This window comes from Erpetoichthys calabaricus, chromosome 17 (genome assembly GCF_900747795.2).
Source record: "Erpetoichthys calabaricus chromosome 17, fErpCal1.3, whole genome shotgun sequence".
NCBI classification, from domain to species: domain Eukaryota; kingdom Metazoa; phylum Chordata; class Cladistia; order Polypteriformes; family Polypteridae; genus Erpetoichthys; species Erpetoichthys calabaricus.
Genome location: NC_041410.2, coordinates 5,768,791 through 5,791,663, shown reverse-complemented (window position 1 = coordinate 5,791,663; position 22,873 = coordinate 5,768,791). Strand labels below are relative to the sequence as shown.

At 39.5% G+C, this 22,873-nt stretch overlaps 1 protein-coding gene across 1 annotated transcript in view; it reads left to right on the top strand.

Moving 5' to 3' along the window:
• Positions 1–22,873, top strand: part of LOC114667235 (voltage-dependent P/Q-type calcium channel subunit alpha-1A-like) — a 476,759-nt gene that overhangs the window by 283,320 nt on the left and 170,566 nt on the right. Inside the window, exons 14-22 of the mRNA XM_051920739.1 lie at positions 2,960–3,091; positions 4,175–4,247; positions 8,797–8,914; positions 13,682–13,749; positions 14,769–14,875; positions 19,074–19,206; positions 20,751–21,328; positions 21,372–21,515; positions 22,062–22,516. Of these exons, the coding sequence (XP_051776699.1) occupies positions 2,960–3,091; positions 4,175–4,247; positions 8,797–8,914; positions 13,682–13,749; positions 14,769–14,875; positions 19,074–19,206; positions 20,751–21,328; positions 21,372–21,515; positions 22,062–22,516 (1,808 nt within the window). The remainder of the gene's footprint in view (positions 1–2,959; positions 3,092–4,174; positions 4,248–8,796; positions 8,915–13,681; positions 13,750–14,768; positions 14,876–19,073; positions 19,207–20,750; positions 21,329–21,371; positions 21,516–22,061; positions 22,517–22,873) is intronic.

Sequence of the window (22,873 nt, the reverse complement as noted above, 5' to 3'; positions counted from 1 at the left end):
TTTTTTGTGGCCTTTTTTTTTTTAGAAGCCATTAGCCTTCTGAAAACATTTATGCCAGAGCTTTGACACCCTATGGTGGTGTCTCGTAGGTTTTAAGAGAAGATGATATGCACAGGTTGGGAGTTACTGTCAGACTAGAGAGACAGAGAAAGAGGCAGGGTGGATGGACAGTGTGCTGGAGAAGACAGAATGGGAGAGCAAATGCAATCACTGCAGTTAAATAGGAACAGAAAAAAGTAAACTGAATGACTAAGCTCAGCAGAATGTAATGCCTAGTATTTATTGTTTAACAGGTATCATCTATGCCCATAACAGCAAGGAAGTTGAAATAGACATTTAGAGGTTGGGTGCAGCTTTGTTTTAATAATAATATTTATACATTTTATTTATATAGCGCCTTTCCCATGCTCAAGGCATTTACAGAATATAAGAATGAATGGCAGGGTATACAGTATAAAGCATTGTACAAACCAGATAAATAATTAAAGAAGATTACGACAGTGAATTCAGATTCAATTTAATAAAATTACAGTATAAATAACAAAAGAAAAGATGGGCAGTCAATTCTGTGCTTTGTTCCTGTTTTCCATCTTGGCAGTCATTGCAATATTTTACTTTGACATATGTGGAGAGTAACACAAAATCTATATACAGTATTTAGTGAAAATAGCAAGAAGAATGCATACCAAATAAGGTTGTTCACCGACATGATCCTAATGCTATAACAGGTTATAAAGTGAGAGTTGCATTTCAGAGTACATTAGGTATGTGTAAGTTTTGGTATTGTTTAAGTATGTCACGAGCACTTGAATGTACTCGAATGATTTAAACATCAGTTTGCTTGGATACAAAGTTTGGATGTGGACCACCTGACTCACATTACTGTACATAACTACTGGTCCATAAAATAACAGCTGCTATTGAATAGTTTGGAAGAGCCAGATGTGTGTTTCCCTGATTATAATTTAAGCACACTTATGAATGAAATGACACTCGGTCAGCAAATAATTTCAGTATTTTTTCATTTATCTCTCTTACTCTGTCTATTGCGCTGGTGAGAGTTGGAATTGCAGCAGCCTCCAGGTGTAGTACCTTTAGGAAATCCCCTGATGCTCCCAAACCATCTGGCAGATAATTCACATGCAAACAATTTAACACTACAAAACAAAATCATAATGCAAGACTTTATCTCTATAGGAAAAGTTCAACAGAGAGACAGACCCACCTCCACGGCATATGCATACGGCATACATACTGTCCTCCCACTAAAATGGAGGCTCACACCCTGTAACTTCAGATAGTTTTAACACTGATAACCATCAAGGTCTGGCATTGCAATTTTTATTTTCGACTTATTTTGTTAAAAACATATTTAAAATAACCCCAACCATAACTCTGTTGTGATTTGTTTGTAAACAGATTTTTGAAAATTTTGAAATCTTGCTGTATGATACCGTATAGTTAAGAATATCTTTATATATAATACGCTACCGTGGCTGTTCGTTTGTCTGTCCAGGATTTTAAATCACCTGTAGCTCGCAAACCGATTGAACTATTGACCTGATATTTGGTACACATATACTACGTGACGTCTACTGTCCGCTCTCGGGGCGATGATTGACCTCCGAGGTTATTTCTCTTTTTATTTTTATTTTATTTTATTGTAGAATCAACTGTCAGCAGCGAGCAGCAGGGCAGTCATGCGGCATATGCATACGGACGCCGTTCTCATTCACTGCCACCTTCGCCGTCACTTCCCCTACCTAATAATTCTTTGTATTTATATAGCGCTTTTCTCACTACTCAGAGCGCTCAGCAATTGCAGGTTAAGGGCCTTCCTTGCTCAAGGGCCCAACAGAGTAGAGTCCTTTTTGGCATTTTACGGGATTCGAACCGGCAACCTTCCGATTTCCAGTGCAGATCCCTAGCCTTCATATCTTAAATTATTCTTGAGGCAGATTGAAGACTTAAGTGAAAACATACTAAGTAATTACAACACAAACACTGACAATCAGTTTTAACATGAAAAGATGCCAACGATAAAAGAGAAGAAGCGGGCTGCTAGGGTGGAGAAAACAAGAACTACTCAGGAAGCAGCAGGCGCATCACCCTCTGAGCAGACGATTGCTAAATGTACAGAGAAAGAGAATGAAAACTATAAGTCAAGTGTATTCACAGTGCGCCGTTACTGGCGTCTTTATATTAAAATTCAGGCAGTTTATTCAAGTGGCTTGGGCACTGAACTTTAAGCCACAAGCCTTCTGATTTAATCATTGCCTAACACCCATTATGTGACCCAGAGTCACTCATTTATATTGTCTTTCTATTGTTTGTAAGGAAAAAAATGCCGGGCTTGTCTATATAAGGATATACAAGCATAATGTCATGATTTGTTTATTTTTTTTGTAAAACATGTTTCATTTTAAGTGCAGGGTGAGTGTGTCTGGGTGTGTTTTTTTTCTCCTACATTCTACAAGTATTTCTCCCTTACATTATACTGAAGTGTGAGAAATATGTAGTAAGTATATAGTGGGGAACCATATTTGTGTTCATGAGTGATTCTCTATAATTTCTTGGTTCCATAGATAAGTCCTAGGTGCCGTTGTTCCATATGACAGAGCTGGGAAAGTCTTATTGTTTTCCTTAGTGCTGAAGCTGCTAAGCCTAAAAAAGGAGTAGCTGGCAGGCTTTTGTCCAGCGTCTTTCCCATGGCTTGGCTGGCTGAGGTATCTAAGGTCTTATCTTAAGGTAATTTTATTGTCTCCTATGATGAAGTGTCAAATTGAGGCTAGAAGGCTCTGGCTGCATTTTTATTTTTCCCTTTTGGCTAAACTGGCCAGTCCACACAGTCTGCAGTTTGGTGTCCTTTATATTTGTTAGCAGCGGAGATGAGCATATAAAGTAGAGATATCAACTCTCCTCTTCATTTGATTAATCCTCTGCTTTTATTTACCTTCAGATACTGGGCATCTCTGCGTAACCTAGTAGTGTCCCTGCTAAACTCCATGAAGTCCATCATCAGCTTGTTATTCCTGCTCTTCCTTTTCATCGTTGTCTTTGCTCTGCTGGGCATGCAGCTTTTTGGGGGCCAGTAAGTAAACACAACATATCAATGCTTAACTTAGCCATCAGCCAGCATGCTGCTCTATACGGCAGGAGATGCTGAGCGTGGATGTGTTATGTGCATTTCTCTTACGTATTATAGAGATTGCCTAAATACTGTTTAACGACTGATCTGCTCCACAGTAGTCCTGAGCACCTGAAGTGGTTGAAGCTGTTGGTTTAACAGATTTCTATTCCTGCTTTTAACTCCTTCACCCTGTTGTTGTCTGTTTGGAATTCACATGTTCTCACTGTATCTGCATGGGGTTTACTTCCAGTACACTGATTTTTCTCCCATGTCTTCAAAGGTGTTTTTGTTAAGGTAATCTGTGTGTATGCTAGTGGTCCTTCAGTGGACCAGCACCTGTCCAGGATTGGTTCCTACCTCACACTCAGTGATGCTGGGACAGGCTCCAGCTCCTTCCAGCCCAAACTGGATTAAGCAAGTTTCAGGATATAATACTATTTGTTTCCTTACTAGGGATGAAAAATTGCTAGGGCCACCATCGTAAGATACTATCAAGATATGCTAATATTAAATATTTTATGTTTTGCAACATATTAAGTATTGTGATTCAATTCCACAGTAATTTTTAGTTTTCATTTGACTGCAGTTAGTGCTGAAGTCATATCATCTCATCAGAAAAACACACATTTGTGCATCATCATTTGGATTTCCATGCTAATCAAGCTGCAAAATCTTTGACAGAAAACATTGGTTGTGACTAAAGTTTTGCTGGTACTTCTTCCATAATAAATAATAAAAACATTTTCGTTCCCTATATTTTTTACTGCAGTGTCCAGTTTGTACTTACACTAAGCTTAGGTTTGAAAAGATTTGTTGTATAAGTGTTCTTCCAGCAGTGAAATGGAGCAAAGGCCTTGAAGTTTCTAAAATCTATTTTGAAGTCATATATGCTGTAGTGTGTAGTCAGTAATTTTAGTAATGAATATTGTTAACATAAAGTCATAATAGTGCTATGTCATGGTAGTAAGTAATAAGTATTAAACTATATTACATTTTACTTCTATGTATTTCTCTTCTGACTGGTGGCCTTTTTGTATGAAACAGGTTTAATTTCGACAGTGGTACACCCCCCACTAACTTTGACACCTTTCCTGCAGCAATAATGACAGTGTTCCAGGTATGAAATAGAAATACACGTGCTTCCTTACTGTTTTTATATGTGTCATGTGAAATGTGATGAAAAGTTATGCAATTTGAAGATAGTACATGTAGGTAATATACATATTGTGAGCAGGGGGGCTGAACACACCCCTAGAAGACACGGACGCTCCTCAGAAAACCCCTCTTAAAAACACTGATAGACTACCTTCACATTGCTCCCTTACTTGCTGGGCTTACATGCAGCTGCTCTGTCGCGCGACACTTAGAAGCCTGAACAGCACCTGTCCTTTTGGCTGATTGCTTTGTTTCTCTCTCCTCCCCCAGACATCCTCTGCTCCAGTTGGGGGTCCCATTCCCGTTGTGCTCCCCTATGATGTTTGTCTATTCTTTTAAACGAGAACTAACTGCATACTGAGCTCATTTTTACTTCTGAAAGAGACATGTTTGTTTGAAGTGTTTGAATAAAGTTCCTGTCTCTACAATCTCCTGTGTTTCTGTGCAATTCAGTGACCCAAGCGTGACAATATATATATTGTCACAAACTCCACAAAGAGCCATAGCAAGGTTTGGGGCAGCTACCCGTGTATTTGGTTTCCTGGCTGCAACTTGAGATTTAAATGATAGCACTGCTGCGCACAAAACAGAACTGAGGGAATAGGGAAAAGGTGGAGGCATTTAAAGGGGAAGACAGGAAGTGAGGTCAAAGGGGCTGGGCTCACGAGGGTCTTCAACCATAGGCTCGAGCCCGGACGTGACATCACAGGGGCCGGAGCCGGCAAGGTCTTTTTCCATAGGCTCAGACCTGGAAGTGATGTCAAGAGGGCCAGGTGGAATCTCCTGTGAATGGACTGCTAGGCAAGGGAGAGAAAGAGTCAGTGCCCTCTGCCACATCCCGGTTTGATTCGGAACTGCCCTTACTCAGGCCCTTTAGCTGCCTCCCATGTGCATGAGTGTGACAATATATATATATATTATATATATATACATACAGTGCATCCAGAAAGTATTCACAGCGCATCACTTTTTCCACATTTTGTTATGTTACAGCTTTATTCCAAAATGGACTAAATTCATTTTTTTCCACAGAATTCTACACACAACACCCCATAATGACAACGTGAAAAAAGTTTACGTGAGGTTTTTGCAAATTTATTAAAAATAAAAAAACTGAGTGCTTTGGACTATGAGCACGTTTCCGGAACGAATTATGCTCGCAAACCAAGGCTCCACTGTATTTGTGACCCGAGTTTTCATAACAGTTTTAATCGCGCCCCCCTAATGTTTTTGTGAAACCCTAATAAAATTTATTCCTATATTTTTTGCTGCTGATACACCACTACAAGTTTAAAATTACCCTACGAGTAGTGAAATTACGCCACATATGGCAACATTTGCGCCCCCTTTTTTGTTACTTCAGAGGGCGTGCCCCACAGGTTAACAAAAACAGTTCAGACTAAATTAACAATTTGCATGACATTGAGAAGTGAAAAAAATAGAATACCTGTGAAACAAAAGAAAACAAAATTAAACAAATATTTTCTCAGAACAAAAACAATTACATTAATTTATTTTAAAGTAAGAGAAATTAGGAAAGGAGCTAAACAGGAAATAAAAGTTGAAAAAAATTAAAGCATTTTTTTTAAATTTATTTTATTTGAAGAGAATAACATTGCATATAATCGAGTCAAAGTTAACAAACAAGAATTCAATCCCCACCCAAGAGAAAGAAAGGAGAGCCAACAACAAGAGCAAATCTTTAAAAATAACAAAGAACTGAGAATATCCTTTTCCCTGATATATATGCTTATTCTAAAATTTTATTCATTAGGTCTTGCCATATTTTTATAAAGTTTGCAACAGATTCTGTAAGTGAGAATTTCATTTTTTCCAATTTCAAATAGTATAGGACATCACCCACCCACTGACTTGTTTTTTAAATAACAAATCTATATCCAAACTTTGTAAAGATATAAAAAAAAAAAAAATCAACAATACAATTACCTTACTTGTGTCAAGATTCAGAAATGACAAAGACTTAAATATAAAGCCAGGGGAACCATCTAAACCTTTGCAATTAAAAAGTACTTGAGCTGAAGACAGAGAAATCTGTCTTGAAATAAAGTTCAAAAAAAGCACAATAAAACCTCCACAGGCAGGAGGGGAGGCAGAAGCAAATACTCCGAGAAGAGCCGAGGCCTCAATGGGACCTGTCAGTTTCCTCAGGTGACTGCACTTTATTAGCTGCAACGTCTGAGGACCACAACCCAATTGGAGGAACCGCCCTGTTTGTCAGTCCAATCTCTATTGACGAGAAATAATGGACATGAGCAAAGTAAAAAGGGGTGTAACAAAAAAAGAGACAAGGTCAGAGCCAGACTGTGGCACTTACAAATGGTCTTTCTGTGAACGGGTAGGCAACAATAGTTGTGGAAGAAAAAATGAAAATCAATTTTTTAGCAAAACTAGGCATTCAGTAATGCAGCGTTTCTCAACCTTTAAGTATTTGTGACCCGGGTTTTCATAACAGTTTTAATTGCGCCCCCCTTATGTTTTTTTGAAAGGAGCCCACTAATACCAATTAGTTCTTTTTAAATTAATGATACAGTATATCATAGATGCATATTTTATTATACCTACTTAACTTTTATCGACATTTATCTAACTCTATATTTATTTTTCTAGTATCAGAATGTAGTTCAAGTTAATTTGTTTTGGTTTCAGTAGACATATTTTTCATATTTTTGATTCTTGTTTTCTTTTTTTCACATCTTCGCACCCCCCTCGGGGGGCCCGCCCCACAGTTTGAGAACCACTGCAGTAATGTAATACAGTGACTCAGAGCTACACTAATCCCTCCTCCATCGCGGGGGTTGCGTTCCAGAGCCACCCCGCGAAATAAGAAAATCCGCAAAGTAGAAACCATATGTTTATATGTTATTTTTATATTGTCATGCTTGGGTCACAGATTTGCGCAGAAACACAGGAGGTTGTAGAGAGACAGGAACGTTATTCAAACACTGCAAATAAACATTTGTCTCTTTTTCAAAAGTTTAAAACTGTGCTCCATGACAAGACAGAGATGACAGTTCCGTCTCACAATTAAAAGAATGCAAACATATTTTCCTCTTCAAAGGAGTGCGCGTCAGGAGCAGAGTCTGTCAGAAAGACAGAGGAAAGCAAACAAATCAATAGGGCTGTTTGCTTTTAAGTATGCGAAGCACCGCGGCACAAAGCTGTTGAAGGCGGCAGCTCACACCCCCTCCGTCAGGAGCAGACAAAGAGAGAGAGAGACAGAGTTTGTTTTTCAATCAAAAATCAATACGTGCCCTTCGAGCTTTTAAGTATGCGAAGCACCATGCAGCATGTCGTTTCAGGAAGCAGCTGCAAAAAAGATAGCAACGTGAAGATAATCTTTCAGCATTTTTAGACGAGCGTCCTTATCGTCCGTATCGTCTAGGTGTGCGAACAGCCCCCCTGCTCAATCCCCCTACGTCAGGATCAGAGAAAGTCAGCGCAAGAGAGACAGAAAAGTAAGCCGGGTAGCTTCTCAGCCATCTGCCAATAGCGTCCCTTGTATGAAATCAACTGGGCAAACCAACTGAGGAAGCATGTACCAGAAAATTAAAAGACCCATTGTCCGCAGAAATCCGCGAACCAGCAAAAAATCCGCGATATATATTTAAATATGCGTACATATAAAATCCGTGATGGAGTGAAGCTGCGAAAGGCGAAGCGCGATATAGCGAGGGATTACTGTATTTGCTTTCCCAATAACAATTACTATATAATAAAGCACTATGTCATAAGGCAGGAGTCATCTAGAAATGGTTCCAAAAACACAAGATGAAATTTATTTACTATTTTCAATGTACAGAATTACAAGATCAAAAATTATTGAGCACCAATAAAATGAGCTAGTTACACACATGAGATCAGGCAAAATACAAGCCGTAAAAATCATGAGGTGTGATTTCATCCAAACTGGGCAATGTTCTTATGGGACATTTCGACACATTTATTAAAGTCTGTGTCTTTAAAATTTCAGGAAGTGTAGGGGGTGAAGGGAGAGTGATTAACTGTTAGTTACAGGTGTCTAATAACTTAGTCTTTCAGAATATAAATATGCTAAACATAAAAATGAATATCAGATTGCAGGGAAAGGAATTTAATCATGCAGTTGTGTGTGTGGCTAAGATTATGGCTGAGTCATAATTAGCTATGTACTGCATATATTTTTAAAATTACCTTTCTCGTTTCTTAATAATAAATCCAAAGAACCCTTGAGTTTTTCTTAACTAGTGTGTTGAAAGAAAGAGGGTAAAAAAATATCAATTGATGAAAAATAAATACATAAATTATACCCGTGTGCAATCACTTGAATTAGGACTGTGTAAGGAGATAAAAATTAATCAACATTCGAACAATCTAGACGAGAACAGGCTATTCAGCCCAATGAAGCTCTCTGTTCCTACCAACTTAATTCTTCTATAATAAAATCAGGACTAGTGCTTTAAAAGCTAATAGTTAATTTCAACTGAATTTTGACTGTGTCTTTCTCTTGACAGATCCTAACAGGAGAGGACTGGAATGCAGTGATGTATGACGGCATTGAGTCTCAGGGTGGCGTCAATAAAGGCATGGTGTTCTCCATCTACTTCATTGTCCTTACACTCTTTGGGAACTGTATCCTTTGAGGTTGTTGCATAAAGTGGTTTCAGGTTGACCAGTGTAATATCTGTCCCACTAGAAATTCTTGTAATTTGCTCATAGGAAATCCATTTTGAATCAGTTACCTATACAGGACTCTGAGTAATGATTTCCTCTTTCTTAATTGTGTTATGACATTGCATTAATCACGCCTTTAAGGAGAAAGGGTTAACAATGCCAATGGTACAATGAATTACACAGTGTGGTGTTTGAAGATTCCACATACATTTCATGTCCTGAAAGATTTCCTCTTGGCATACTATTTTTTTTTTTCACTGCACATCCCAAAGACGTGGATGATAAGTTACTTGGCGATTCCAGATTGTGGCTAAAAGTACCTGGAATGGAGTGAAGTTATTCCAGGGTTTGCCAATGAATTGTATAATTCTCCCAGCTCTGATAAATGAAGTTGAGATAAATGGATGGATAATTTATCAGTTCATGAGTGTTTGGCTTGAGTCTACAGGGAATTACTTGAGATGCACATTGACATACTGAGCTATTTTCTTTGTTTTTCCGAAAGATGATCTTCTGCAAAATGTTGTAGGATTAATGATCTTATTGGGGGCGACACTTTACTGGACTGAAGTTATGAAGCAGAAGTTGTAATTGTGGACTGTTTTTTGACCCGTAGATTTATGCCCCCATCCCCACCTATGTTCATGAACTATGTGGAGTAAATGAACGATTAAAACCATATAAACAAAGGGCACAGTCACTAGCCTGAGTTTCTAACATTGCCGTGAGGTGCCTCAGACACACCAGAATGTTTAATATTTCAAAAACAGACCGTGCCAAAAGTTTTGATTTCGAGTGACATATCCCAGTGGCCCCAGTAATTGTACAGTGTGATAGACAGCCAGGAACCCTGCCCCGCCGGGATGCCTGGAGGAAGGAGGGACCGGAAGAGCGGCACTTCTTTTCCCTGGGTACCCGGCCGGTCCTTGATCCCTAAGGGACAGCACTTCTGGGACACCAGGAAGTGCTGACAGACCAGGGAAGGTTTATGCCCGGAGTGCTTCCGGGTACAAGGGCAGCACTTCCGCCACACTGGGGAGTGCTGCCGGAAGTCCGTCATGAGGCACCTGGAGCACATCCGGGACAGGATAAAAGGGGCCGCCTCACTCCAATCAGGGAGCCGGAGTCGGGTGGAAGAAGGATGGAGCTTGCGGGGCAGGAGTGGAGGCAGCCAAAGGACCCAAGGACTGTGAATTGTAAATATATGTAAATATACGTGGGTGTTGTAGACACTGCGTTGTCGTGTCTGTCTGTGGCCGGGCTAGCTTTTACAACAGTAATGATAAATTGTCCTGATTCTTACTCAGGTGCTTCACGGATAGCCACATTTTCACCATTATCAGGCACCTTCAGGGTGATAATACAATGACACTGACACATTTATAAAAATGTTCAACTCCTGCCAGTTTATTTTGGTAGAAGACCATTTAGAATTAGATTTCTATACTGTTACCCCCAGGTTACTCTGCATCTTACTTTGAAACAGTTGGGCATTTTAAAATATCAGGTCAGTTTATCCCAAGGATACTGGAATCTGTGGCTAAGGAAAGTGTGGCGTGCCCTGCTCAGACGGTGCCACCAAATCGCTCACATGTATGAAGCTAAACAGCAATATTAGTTCATATAAGTTGATTTAGTTAATATAATTCCAAAATCAAGAGAAGTCAGGTCAGACCAGTTTGCTCCTTTAATGGGATTTTAAGATTTACTGTAAGTGAAAAACAGGTAACCTATTCTTAGGAAAAATGATTTTTATAAAATGCCATTGTACTCATTCTTTAACTCAGCGTTTCTCAACCTTTAAGTGTTTGCAGCCCGAGTTTTCATAACAGTTTTAATTTCGCCCTCCTAACGTTTTTTTGAAACCCTAATAAAATTTATTCCTATATTTTTTGCTGCCGATATAAAATTTCCCTACGAATAGCGAAATTACGCCACATATGGCAACACAGTTTGAGAACCGCTGCTTTAACTAATACTTTGTTGGCAGCACCTTTTGTCTAATTATGCCATTTGGGTGTTTCTCAATTAACTTAGCACTCGTTGAATTTTACACTTTTAAACCACTTTATTTTGCAGAAAAGTTCATACTGTGCTGAATCTACATATTTTACTTGAGACCAGAGATTTTCTATAAGATTGAGGTCTAGGCTTGGACTGGCTCATTTCATAACATTTTGTGTTACCTTAGTTGAGTTGGCTGCATACTTTGGATCGTTGTTGCATTGAAAAGCTAATTGTTTTTTTAATTTAGATTTTCTTGGCAGAGAGCAGCACTTTTTGTGCCAAAATATATTCGTTTTTGTAGCTTGTCATTTTCCTCTCCATTCTGATCACAGCCCATTAGTACAATACCATAATGCTGCAACCACCATGCTTGACAGCCGGTACTGTGTTCCCTGCATGATAATATTTGTCTTTTGGAATTAACGCCAAAAGCTTTTCCTTGGTTTCAATTGGTTATAAGACTTGTTTGCACATGGGTTTGGGAGAATAAGTGTGTCACCTTAAAATAATTAGATTGTCTGGAATTGTCTTTTTTATAAGGAATTGTATCCATCCATCTTGCCACTCCACCCCAATGGTCAGACCTGTGGAGAATGCCCAAAATTCATATGAGGGTGAGGGAGATCAACTGCTGCAAACTCCTTAGCTCCTTTACGCTTATAGTGCGATCGATATTCAGATCTTTGCAATGTCCTGGTGATTTCATGATGGTGTTTTCTCTCCTGACCTGTCCCTATAAACAATAAAACCCCATGGATCATTTCTTAGATCCTTGTGAACTGTGGTTATTTCTGCACTATTCAACTGAGAAGACGTTGGGGGAAAAATCAGAAAAAAAGCAGAATCACTTCATTTGAAGAGGTGAAGGCAAATTTGGTGACCAATGTCCTTTGATTATGGTTTGGAATGTGATTGACTCAATCTTCATACTGATACAAACCAATTAAAGGGTTAATGCAGTCAATGTATTGAAATCTTTTTATTTTATATTATTTCTCCTGAACAATATCCTTTTGTTTTTCCCTTAAATATAAGGTCTCACGTGAAGTGTCTTGATTTTCACCTTTACCTTACCAGAAGCACACATTCCAATAATGGTGTGGACATTTTTGATATCCACTGGGGAATATATATATATATATATATATATACTAGGGGGCTTTGCCCCTTCTCTCGCTTCGCTCGCCCACCCCCTGGGGCGTGCTACATGCCAGCCTCATTGCGCCTCTGCCGCTCGCGTTGTGAAGGGGGGGGGGGGGGGGTTGTGAACGCAAGCTAAGGAGATGTGGTCAGATCAGCTGCTGGCTTGCAGCTGCTGCTACTGAGCTGCGTGTTCTGCATGTCACGCTGCGTGGCGATCATTTAAAATTCTGTACAGCAGCTGTCCTTTTGTCTCACTTCCTTGTCTCCCGGGACGTTAAAGAGTCTCTGAGAAATTGTTTGTAAGTAGGGCATGACGTGCAAGTAGTCTCGCGGGACTTCAAACTGTGTCCCTGAGATGATATACTGTATATTGTGGCAGGCGGCTGGGGGCGGTGCCCAGCCGGGACGCCTGGAAGACGACTACGTCTCTCTCTGGACCACGAGAGGGCAGGCCGCCCCTGGTTTGTATGGGGGCCACAGGAACGGAGCATGGAAGCTCAACCCTATAGGGGCCCGTGGTCACCACCAGGGGGTGCCATTACGCCTGAGAAGCCCTGAACGTCAGCACTTCCACCACACCTGGAGGTGCTGGCGGAAGGAATACCAGGAAGTGTCGCAGGAAGCTCATCAGGGGGCACCTGGAGCACGTCCGGGTGGATTTAAAAGGGGCAGCCTCCCTCCAATCGTCAGCTGGAGTCGGGTGGAAGGGGACGAAGCTTGGAGGAGAGGAGAGGAGTGGAGGCAGTGAAGGAAGGCTGGTCAGTGAAGAGGCCCGGACTGAGGGTGTGAGGTGCAGGGGCACCGAGTTGTGTGTGGTATTGTAAATATTGTAAATATGGATAATTAACATGTTGTGGTGTTTAAACCATCAGTGTCTGCCTGTCTATGTTGAGGCTGGTCTCCACAATATATAGTATATGTACTATGTAATTTAGGTCATGTAGATCGCACTCTAAGCCAGGTTTGGTCTCAGTGTAACTTAAGACATCTTATCACATACACATTTGTTCTTGAAAAATGACCCCTTTATTAGGTACGGGTATTACTATCAATTTGTGAGGTTATTTGGGCTCCAGACCACTCAGGGCCCTTAAAAGAATAAGGTATTAACATTTTCCTATTAGTGGATTTTTAATGCAGGTCTCCTTTCCTTAGCCAGACTGCCATAATATTTAACAAGGAAATCTTTCATTTGCTCTTTATTTCTCAAAGACATCCAGGGCTTAAGGGTTTAGACTGTTCCTGACACTTTTAGACATGGTGGCTCCTTAGAGGTAAAGGCATTGGACCGTAATATATAAGGCTAATAGTTCAATGAATTGTTCCGTATATGACTACCAACAGGTTACTTAACCTGCCTACATGTAAACAGTGTCTGTAGAAAGGCGACCTTCAATGGCTTATCAATCAATATCAGCACACTCTGTGTGTTATGTGAACGGTCACCCTGCTGAATTCAGTAATATACAATTCAAAACATCAATGCCCTAAGAAAAATCCGATTAATTTTATGGTATGTGCAAATGAGATGGCATGTTATTATTTTTTCTGTCTTTTGCCTTAATTACTCTACAGACACCCTCCTCAATGTGTTCTTGGCCATCGCTGTTGACAATCTTGCCAATGCACAAGAACTGACAAAGGTACAGTGAAGCAAATGTAATAAACTGCCATCATAAGTAAAGCACAGGAGAGAAAATATACAATACTGATAAATTAAAAAACAAATGCGCTGTGATATAATTTGCTCACTTCCCACTTGAGCTCACAGCACTTTGTGATGTCCCTGTCTGCCAGACATATCAATGATTAAAACTCTTCTTACTTAGCTTTTCTATGCCCCTACTCTGACCCTTTAGAGCCGAAATTATTAATCATGACATTTGGTGTTGGGCAGCACGGTGGCGCAGTGGGGTAGCGCTGCGGCCTTCGCAGTAAGGAGACCCAGGTTCGCTTCCCGGGTCCCCCCTGCGTGGAGTTTGCATGTTCTCCCCGTGTCTGCGTGGGTTTCCTCCCACAGTCCAAAGACATGCAGGTTAGGTGGATTGGCGATTCTAAATTGGCCCTAGTGTGTGCTTGGTGTGTGGGTGTGTTTGTGTGTGTCCTGTGGTGGGTTGGCACCCTGCCCAGGATTGGTTCCTGCCTTGTGCCCTGTGTTGGCTGGGATTGGCTCCAGCAGACCCCCGTGACCCTGTGTTCGGATTTAGTGGGTTGGAAAATGGATGGATGGATGGTGTTGCTCCGAGGTCCCAGTAAGGATATACAGTACAGTATTATGCTTTTTCAAATATTTTGTAGTGTTTGACATACAGTCCAAGGACACTTACTGGTAATTGATCATCTCAATGTAGTACACAGAAAGCAGGTACTTGCAGACATATAAATAAGTTTATAAATAAGAGCACTGAAAAAAAATTACCTCATTTTCTAGTGCTTTTTAGATGGTAATCCTTTATTTTCTTTAAGGGTCCATAGGTGCTGTTGTTGTGAATAATTATTTGGCAGGCTTCTTTCATCGTAATATAAACAATTGTGTTATGTTTGAGTAAGTATATGTTTAACTAAAAGAAGTGGCTTTGGGGTCACAGACTTTCTAAAGTGTATAGCGCTGTCATACAACATCAGCTATTTGTTAAATTAAAACTATTGCTGTTCTCTTTAGGATGAACAAGAAGAGGAAGAAGCTGCCAGTCAAAAAATTGCACTTCAGAAAGCAAAAGAAGTAGCAGAAGTCAGCCCACTATCTGCAGCTAATCTTTCAATTGCAGCGTAAGTCTTGAACATACGGTATACCCTAACCCTAATATACTAGTTATATATGGATATATGATGGTGAAAGTGAATGTAAGCCAAAGAATCTCTTATATATATTTCTCTTCTGGTTCGTCCTGCTTCCACTTCAAAACCGGTCCCGCCCACACGTAGCCAACACGGCATTTCTCGATTCCTATTCGTTGCCTTCCATGTCATGCACTATACTGGCCTGCTGAGCGTAATACATCCAACAAGTACTCGAGGTGCTGCCACAACGGTAAAGTAGCTTTAGCACCTTTGCGGGAGCCACCTGTGTCCTTTACAAACAGTTTTCTTACACAGCAATCAGAAGCTAAAAATGATCGTGAACACATTTGAGAATACAACTCTTCTCTAGCATTTGCTTCCATGGGTGCATAGATAACTCAACCTCCTGGCCACGGACCATACTGTTTTAAAATACACGGGCAAATTTATCACCAAATCATTCCAGCTAGATTCCATGCTCAGAACCATCAACCCCTTCGCTAAATCATACAAACACATGCATGAAATCGCTCAGTCCAATCCAACAGCATCTGTACAGATGGTTTTCAAGGAAAACCCTGGGCAGGATTTACGACGATAAAATGCCCCGACATGCAGCGATTTTCATTGGAGAAGATGGCGAAACGCCTGCCGAAAGGGACATTTGCATCTATCCCATAGGCAACTCCTGTAAACAGATTTCCCACGCTCAATATGAATTGCGATCCTATGGTTTACCCACTTATATTCCCTTACGGACACATTGGCTGGCATAAAGATTTACAACATGTTCCCAATAAAAGCACCACCAAGAGAATAAGGCTTACTCAATGCCAATTTTACGTGTACATATTAGCAATGAGGAATACATTTAGTATTTTGCACTCCAGCGGCAAACTTTTCCAACAGTACGTCGTAGATGCGTATGTTAAAACAGAGGGCGCGTGTCTCAACTATCTCAGATTACATCAACAAGATCTGCGCGTGGAACTATCAGACAAACTGCAAGCAAACACTGAAAAATAACAACGTAGGTGTATGCAAAATGATCTATTACCGTCCACATTTCCAGGAAGTCCAAGATACATGCAACAAAACTATCAGGATGCCATGGCCATAGTACGTAAATTCGGAAAGCCTGATTTACTTATCACTTTCACATGTAATCCTACTTGGCCGGAAATTCTACATGCACACTGCGTCTTTCAAGAAGTATTTATTTCTACTTGATTTCTGAATTCCTTTCTCACCGTTTTCCATTCCTATTCTTACACCGCCGTATGCTAGTAAGTAATGTCGGCTAGTAAGGAATTATACCAAGAACTGTAAGAATGCCCATTCAGCCCCACAACTTTCACCAAGTTTCTGTGAATGAATCATTTCATTTGTTAGAAATTATATTGTATACATAAGATAACATTACTACTTGTTCTTGAAAGTTCCTGAAAGGTTGTGTTTACTGTGGAATGGTGACATATGAAACATTAGAAATTACAGGTTCAGTCCCCATTATCCACTAACTGGGAGTCAACTAACATGTTAGTTCTGATACTGTACAAAAATGGCAACAGTTATTCTGTATCTGGAAAAGTGTTCACTGTGCAAATCTGGACAGTGCCAAAGACAAGGAGTCAATATCATACAACAGTCCAAGAATCGTCTTTACTGGGATTCAAATCCAGGCCCCAAGTTTATTATAGTCATTCATGAATATTCACAGCAGCAAAACAGATTTTGTTTACTTACGTGCCTAGCAAAAATAATGCTAATTTTCAAAAATGTTCGCTTTACTCCATTCTCGATAAGGAAAGAAAGATGTAAGTCTGGATTCATATTTTGTTTTATTACTTTACTGGAATGTTTTCAGAAATAACTCTGAAATTTATCGTATGTGAAACCTGACCATGAAACTTGTAACGTAAAATTGCAGTCACAAAGCCCATGTTGCAGAGGACAAGTCTTTTTTCTCTCTGTGTGTTATTTAAACACTCGCTTTAGTTGTTTAGATTTCTTGTGTTGTGTGCAAAATGTAGTGACAGGTGTAATAAGCTACAGGAAAAGTACAATCAGTTGTTGACAGTGTTCAAGTGCCTTGGAATTTTAGAACATTAGTATGTTACCACATTAGAACAATCTAGACCAGAACAGGCCATTCAGTCCAACACAGCTTACCAGTCCTATCCACTTAATTCTTCTAAACAACATTAAGTCTATCTTTCAAAGTCTCTGAAGTCGTACCGTCTACAACACTACTTGGTCACTTATTCCAAGTTTCTGTGATTCTCTGGGTAAAGAAAAACTTCCAAATGTTTGTGTGAAATTTCCCCTTCACAAGTTTCCAACTGTGTCCCCATGTTCTTGATGAACTCATTTTAAAGTCACCGTCTTGATCCACTGTACTAATTTCCTTCATAACTTTAAACACTGTAATCATGTCTCCTCTTACTCTTCTTTTGCTTAAACTGAAAATTCTCAGTTCTTTTAAACTTTCCTCATAATTGAGGGAATCAGCCTAGTCGCTCTTCTCTGGACTTTCTCTAGTGCTGTTATGTCCTTTTTGTAGACCAAAACTGTGCCCAGGACTCCAGATGAGGCCTCACCAGTGTGTTATAAAGCTTGAGCAGAACCTCCTTTGATTTATACTTCACACCTAAGGGTGCTACATAACCTGACATTCTGTCAAGTCCACTACAACTCCTAAACCCTTCTCATAAAATGTATTTTTGATTTTCAGACCTCCCATTGTGTATTCTAGCATTTCTCAATCTTTAAGTATTTGCGACCCGAGTTTTCATAACAGTTTTAATCGCGCCCCCCTAACATTTTTTTGAAACCCTAATAAAATTTATTCCTGTATTTTTTGCTGCCGATACACTGCTACAAGTTTAAAATTTTCCTACGAATAGCGAAATTACGCCACATATGGCAACATTCGTGCCCCCTTTTTTGTTACTTCGCCCCACAGTTTGAGAACCGCTGATGTATTCAAACCTATGTGTAATACTTTACATTTACTGACATTCAAGCCTGTATGTAGTCCAAGTCCTTCTGTAATGATTTAACGGATTCCACATTATCTGGGCATCAAGCTTGTTACTTATATTCCTACCCGAATTATTTATATATATTAAAAATAGCAGTGGCCCAACACTGACCCCTGTGGATCACCACAATTAACATCAGCCAATTCTGATAAGTCAAAAGTCAAGTCAAAGCGAACTTTATTGTCATCTCAACCATATACAAGTATACAGATAGACGAAATTGCGATAAGACATTCTGAGAAGGAAAAGGTTCCATAGAAGCAAATGTGAAAAAAAAACTGGCAGTGAAATGAATTGTATACAGAATAAAATAATTTAAAAAATAAACACTGAAAAAGTATAAAATATAGTTTAAAGAACAATAAGAATCCTAATATTTTTCCACATCCTCTGTGCAAATGACAGAGCAAGTATGTGACACTTTACATTTGATGTCATTAATGTACAAGTAACAGTTCTTTACATGTTTGTAATCGGAGAGCAAATGACTGTGGGCTCTGAGTCTCTTTCTGATTTCCAGTTCTGGAAGGACTGAACGACTGCCTTGACAGTTCCCTAGTCTTCTCTTCAAGTTAATAGCATAATTTTATGCATTCCAGCATTTTCACTGATACTTAAGGAAAATGCCGAAAGTTACTTCAGTTATATCTACTCTATACATAAAATCCTAAGCCTAAAAGTGCAATGATTTTATGTGAAGTTTTTATGTCACATTTTTTGTCACACTTTAAATCTGGATTTATTTTAAAACCTATATATGTATATGTTTGGTATCATTCTGTTCAGAATTTATCAAACTTTAATGTGTTAGATTTTCAGATTCTTATTCTGTTTTTAAATTATAAACTAAAATATAAAGAAAGTCGTGGTTTTTAATATCAAGAAAGTTATGATTTTTATTTTTGATTGAGTAAACTTTCTTTCACAGGAGCAAACTATTAAAAACAAATTATCTAATTATAACATCAATGTTTGTATTTAGGTGATTTAGTTAGCTGAAGGTCAAGGTGTCCCCCTGGTTTTAGTATATTTTAGTAATTTTAGTAGTTTAATATTTCATACTAGAATATAAAGGAGAACTGCCTGGTACTAATTTACCTTTAGAGAAAGGCAGCTTTATTTTCATGACATCATCTCCACAGGAAAGAACAGCAGAAAAACCACAAAGGGCCGAGGTCCGTGTGGGAGCAGCGAACAAGTGAGATCCGCCGACAAAACCTCATGGCCAGTCGAGAAGCTCTGTACAGTGAACTTGACCCTGAAGACCGCTGGAAGGTAAAATCGACTTCTGTAATTTTTTTGCATTTTTATGTATTTAGTAGTTTAATCTTTGAGGGTATGATTACTTTTTAATCTTTGTAATATGTACACACATCAAATAAGCTTTATGGTTCACCATATTAAATTTCATCCCAGCCAAGTATCACTGTGATACATGGCTGTATTCTGAACACAGAAATATGCTTATCTGAACAGTCTGACAAAGACAGTGGTTTCTCATTATTATTTCTCATCACTTTGAAAGGAGAAAAATAAATACTAATATACCAGAACATCACCAGAATGAATATACATCAAGTTCATTATCATCTAAATGTTTTCAACTCCAAACTGACAGTGAGTCCTTTAAACATACTCAAGGACGCAAGAGCCAATAAACAACAAAACATTCAAGAAATGATCACTGGTGCTACCCAAATGGTTATGGCGGACAATATTGCATATTTATTTTTCTGAAAAAAATAATCATTTATAAAAATGGATTGGTACAATGGCAAGTAGCATTGCCAATATACAGCTCCTGCATTCCCGGCAAATTTCTTGTTGGAATATTTCCAGTGTGGAGTCTGCCTGTTTTTTTTCTTTATTTGCATGGATCTACTCCTGGAATTTGAGCCCACTTGAGTGCTTAGTTTTTGAGTTTATCGTATTGAACCTTTGTCTCTTTTTTTGGATTCTGCTTTTTGTTTGTTTTTGTGGGATGATTCAACACAATTTGTATTTCCTTCTATTTGCTTTTGACCTTCCTCTTTTTTATTACTATCTTGGATTGTGGACTTAAATTATTACTCATTTTTTTTCTGCATGCCCCCAATCTGCTCTTCCAGTTCAAGTTTGTGCAGCCAACCAAGTAGTACAAATCTTGCCCCTTGTGTCTTAGGTTACCAGATGACAACGACGTTAGAAGGTTGTGCTGAGTGAAAATCCTTCAGTTACTTTCAGCATGCCAGCTGTTTTTCTTTTTTCATTGTTGCCTACATCATTAATTGTTGATAGTAGCTTCTTCTACATTTGGACATAACCATAATTCTAAATCATACACCTTTAGTCCCGACTCCCAAGTCATTCAAGGATGCGTTTACAACATTTGTGGAGAAGCATGCAGGTGTATCTTTGCTAAGCAGTTGTACTAACCAAACCTTAGTGAAATCGTGCAAAGGCTTGTGGTGGATAAACGCCATTACAATCATAAAAGAGTATGCCAGTGGTGCTGATAGGAATACTATGGTTCTAAATGTTCAAACTGGAGGATTCCACTCCTAGTCCTGGAATTTGTGAGGCTGCCACACTAACCATTTTTTCACTATCCCCGATTTTAATTTGTTTGATACACCTAAAACTCTCGAATTGCCGGGTTTTATTATTTTCTTGTTGTCTACTATTTTGATAAAGGGCAATTGAAATACTCTTGTACTGATCCTTATCTTGTAGTTAACTTTTTGCTAGAAAAAAGTGTTGCACGTTATCAATGCATTTTAATGTTCATTGGTTGTTATCTATCTTGACATTTTTACCAAATGTATTGTATTTTTCCAAAGATGACTTACTCACGGCATATACGGCCTGATATGAAAACACATTTGGACCGTCCCCTAGTGGTTGACCCGCAAGAAAATAGAAATAACAATACCAATAAAACTCGGCCAAATGATCCAACAGGAGACCAGCGTCTCAGTCAGCAACGTGCTGAGGAATTTCTGAGGAAACAGACACGCTACCATGAGAGGCCACAGGGAGGAGGAATTGGAAATCGTGGACCAGAACGTTCTTTTGAACGTGCAGACTCCACTGAGACAAGAAGAGTCCAGCACAGTGGCAGTAAGGAATCTGACTCTAACCAACTTCGGAATGATCCCTTAGACATGCATCATGGTCAGAACTCCGAGTGCCATGATTTGGGCATGAGAGAAGTGGGGGGAACTGGGGAAAGGAACAGAGAACCTCATCGTCGGCATCAACATAGGCAACCACTTCGTAACAAGGACAGCCATAGCGCATCACCCCGTGGAGAGGGGATGAATGAACAAAGGAGACCCAGGACTCATCGGCGACCTGGGGAGGAGGAAGAGGGGACAGGCGGAGGGGGGCAGAGGCACAGGAGTAGGAGAAAGGAGGGGTGGAAGACATAGAGGAATGGGTGAAGTTGGAATGGGGAACAGAAGCAGTAGTCGTCAAGACAGTGCAGACTGTGAACAGTCTGATGCTGTGGAGAGGAAGAGGCGACATCGTCATGCAGCCCAGTCAACCTATGAGTCTGACAGTAAGAGAGATGGAGATAAAGAGCGCAGACATCGGCGAAGGAAGTGAGTATGGAAACCAAACTAGTTCTAGTATTCCTAGAGCTCATTTAAAATTGGGATTACATTAATCAGGTTTGCACGTGATTGTAATTTTCCAGTTTTTAAGAGTGGAAATTGACTGGATTAAGCAGTAAAAATTTAAATAAGGCATATCAATAAAATATGGATTCATTCATTATGGACTCTTGACATTTGGCTAGCAGAACCAGTTTTTTACTTTGTTTCAATGTGTTTTTAATGAAAAAATTATAGATAGCACGAAAAAAGAAACCAAAACATTACACTTGATTGCAAAATGTCTGTCTAGGTATTCTGAAAATGTTGTTAATTTTATGTCTGTTTATGGAGGAAAATAATCATGTTGTGTGGCAAACATTTACAAAAATGATTCCTTTTTCATAGCACAAGCAATAGAGATTCACCTTATTCTTACTATATAGATATTAAGTCAACGTATTCTTCATTGTTAATATAAACTTAAGTGAAATGTACATTTTTGACTTGTATTAATTTGAAAGTTGTTTCTTACTATTTTTTTTTTTGTCTCAGAGAGGGTCAAGGTAATGGACCTTCATCGGGGCCAACTCTCTCTACCACAAGGCCTATACAGCAGGTCTTGACTCGTCAGGATAGCCAACAGACTGAGGACATAGATAACATGAAGAACAACAAACTGGCAACGCAACCTCCTAATATTCGTAATCATAGCAACCCCCATCCAAATAACACTGTCCCACAAAGCCCTGCAAATCAAGCTAATCACACCAGTACCCCTTCTGCAAATAACCCTGTAGGACTGCCTAATTCTCTCAACGCCTTGAATCGCAAAACTCCTAACCACTCTAGTGGGAACCCCGGAAATCCAAAAACACCGGAGAACAGCTTAATCTTGACCAATCCTACCTCTAACCCCAGCAACCCTGCCAAGAACTACAGCAAAAAGCCTGATCACACTGCTGTTGACATCCCTCCTGCATTTCCTAAAGAAAATGCCACTTTGCAAGGTAAGTAAGACGGGTACATTAGAGGGTGCCATTTCAGTGGCGAGGACTTCTACAATATCTGTACTGTACAGCCTGTTTTGGATATTTGCAATCAGATCTTTGGTGTTCAGTTTCATTATATAGTTTTTCACACTTTGAACAATGCTTACCAAGGAAACTGAAGTTAGTTTATGTTGGGGCCCAAGAGCGGAGTTTGGGGGTGGCAAGTGGAGTGACCGCTCCAGGCTCCGTGCCTAGCGGGAACCGCTTTTGAGGTCCGCATGTCCTGTTCAAGCGGATTTGTCAAGTTATATTCTCCAGTTATATTTTGATAATGTCCGTGTGTTATCTTGCTAAAAATTTAGCTGAATACTGTAA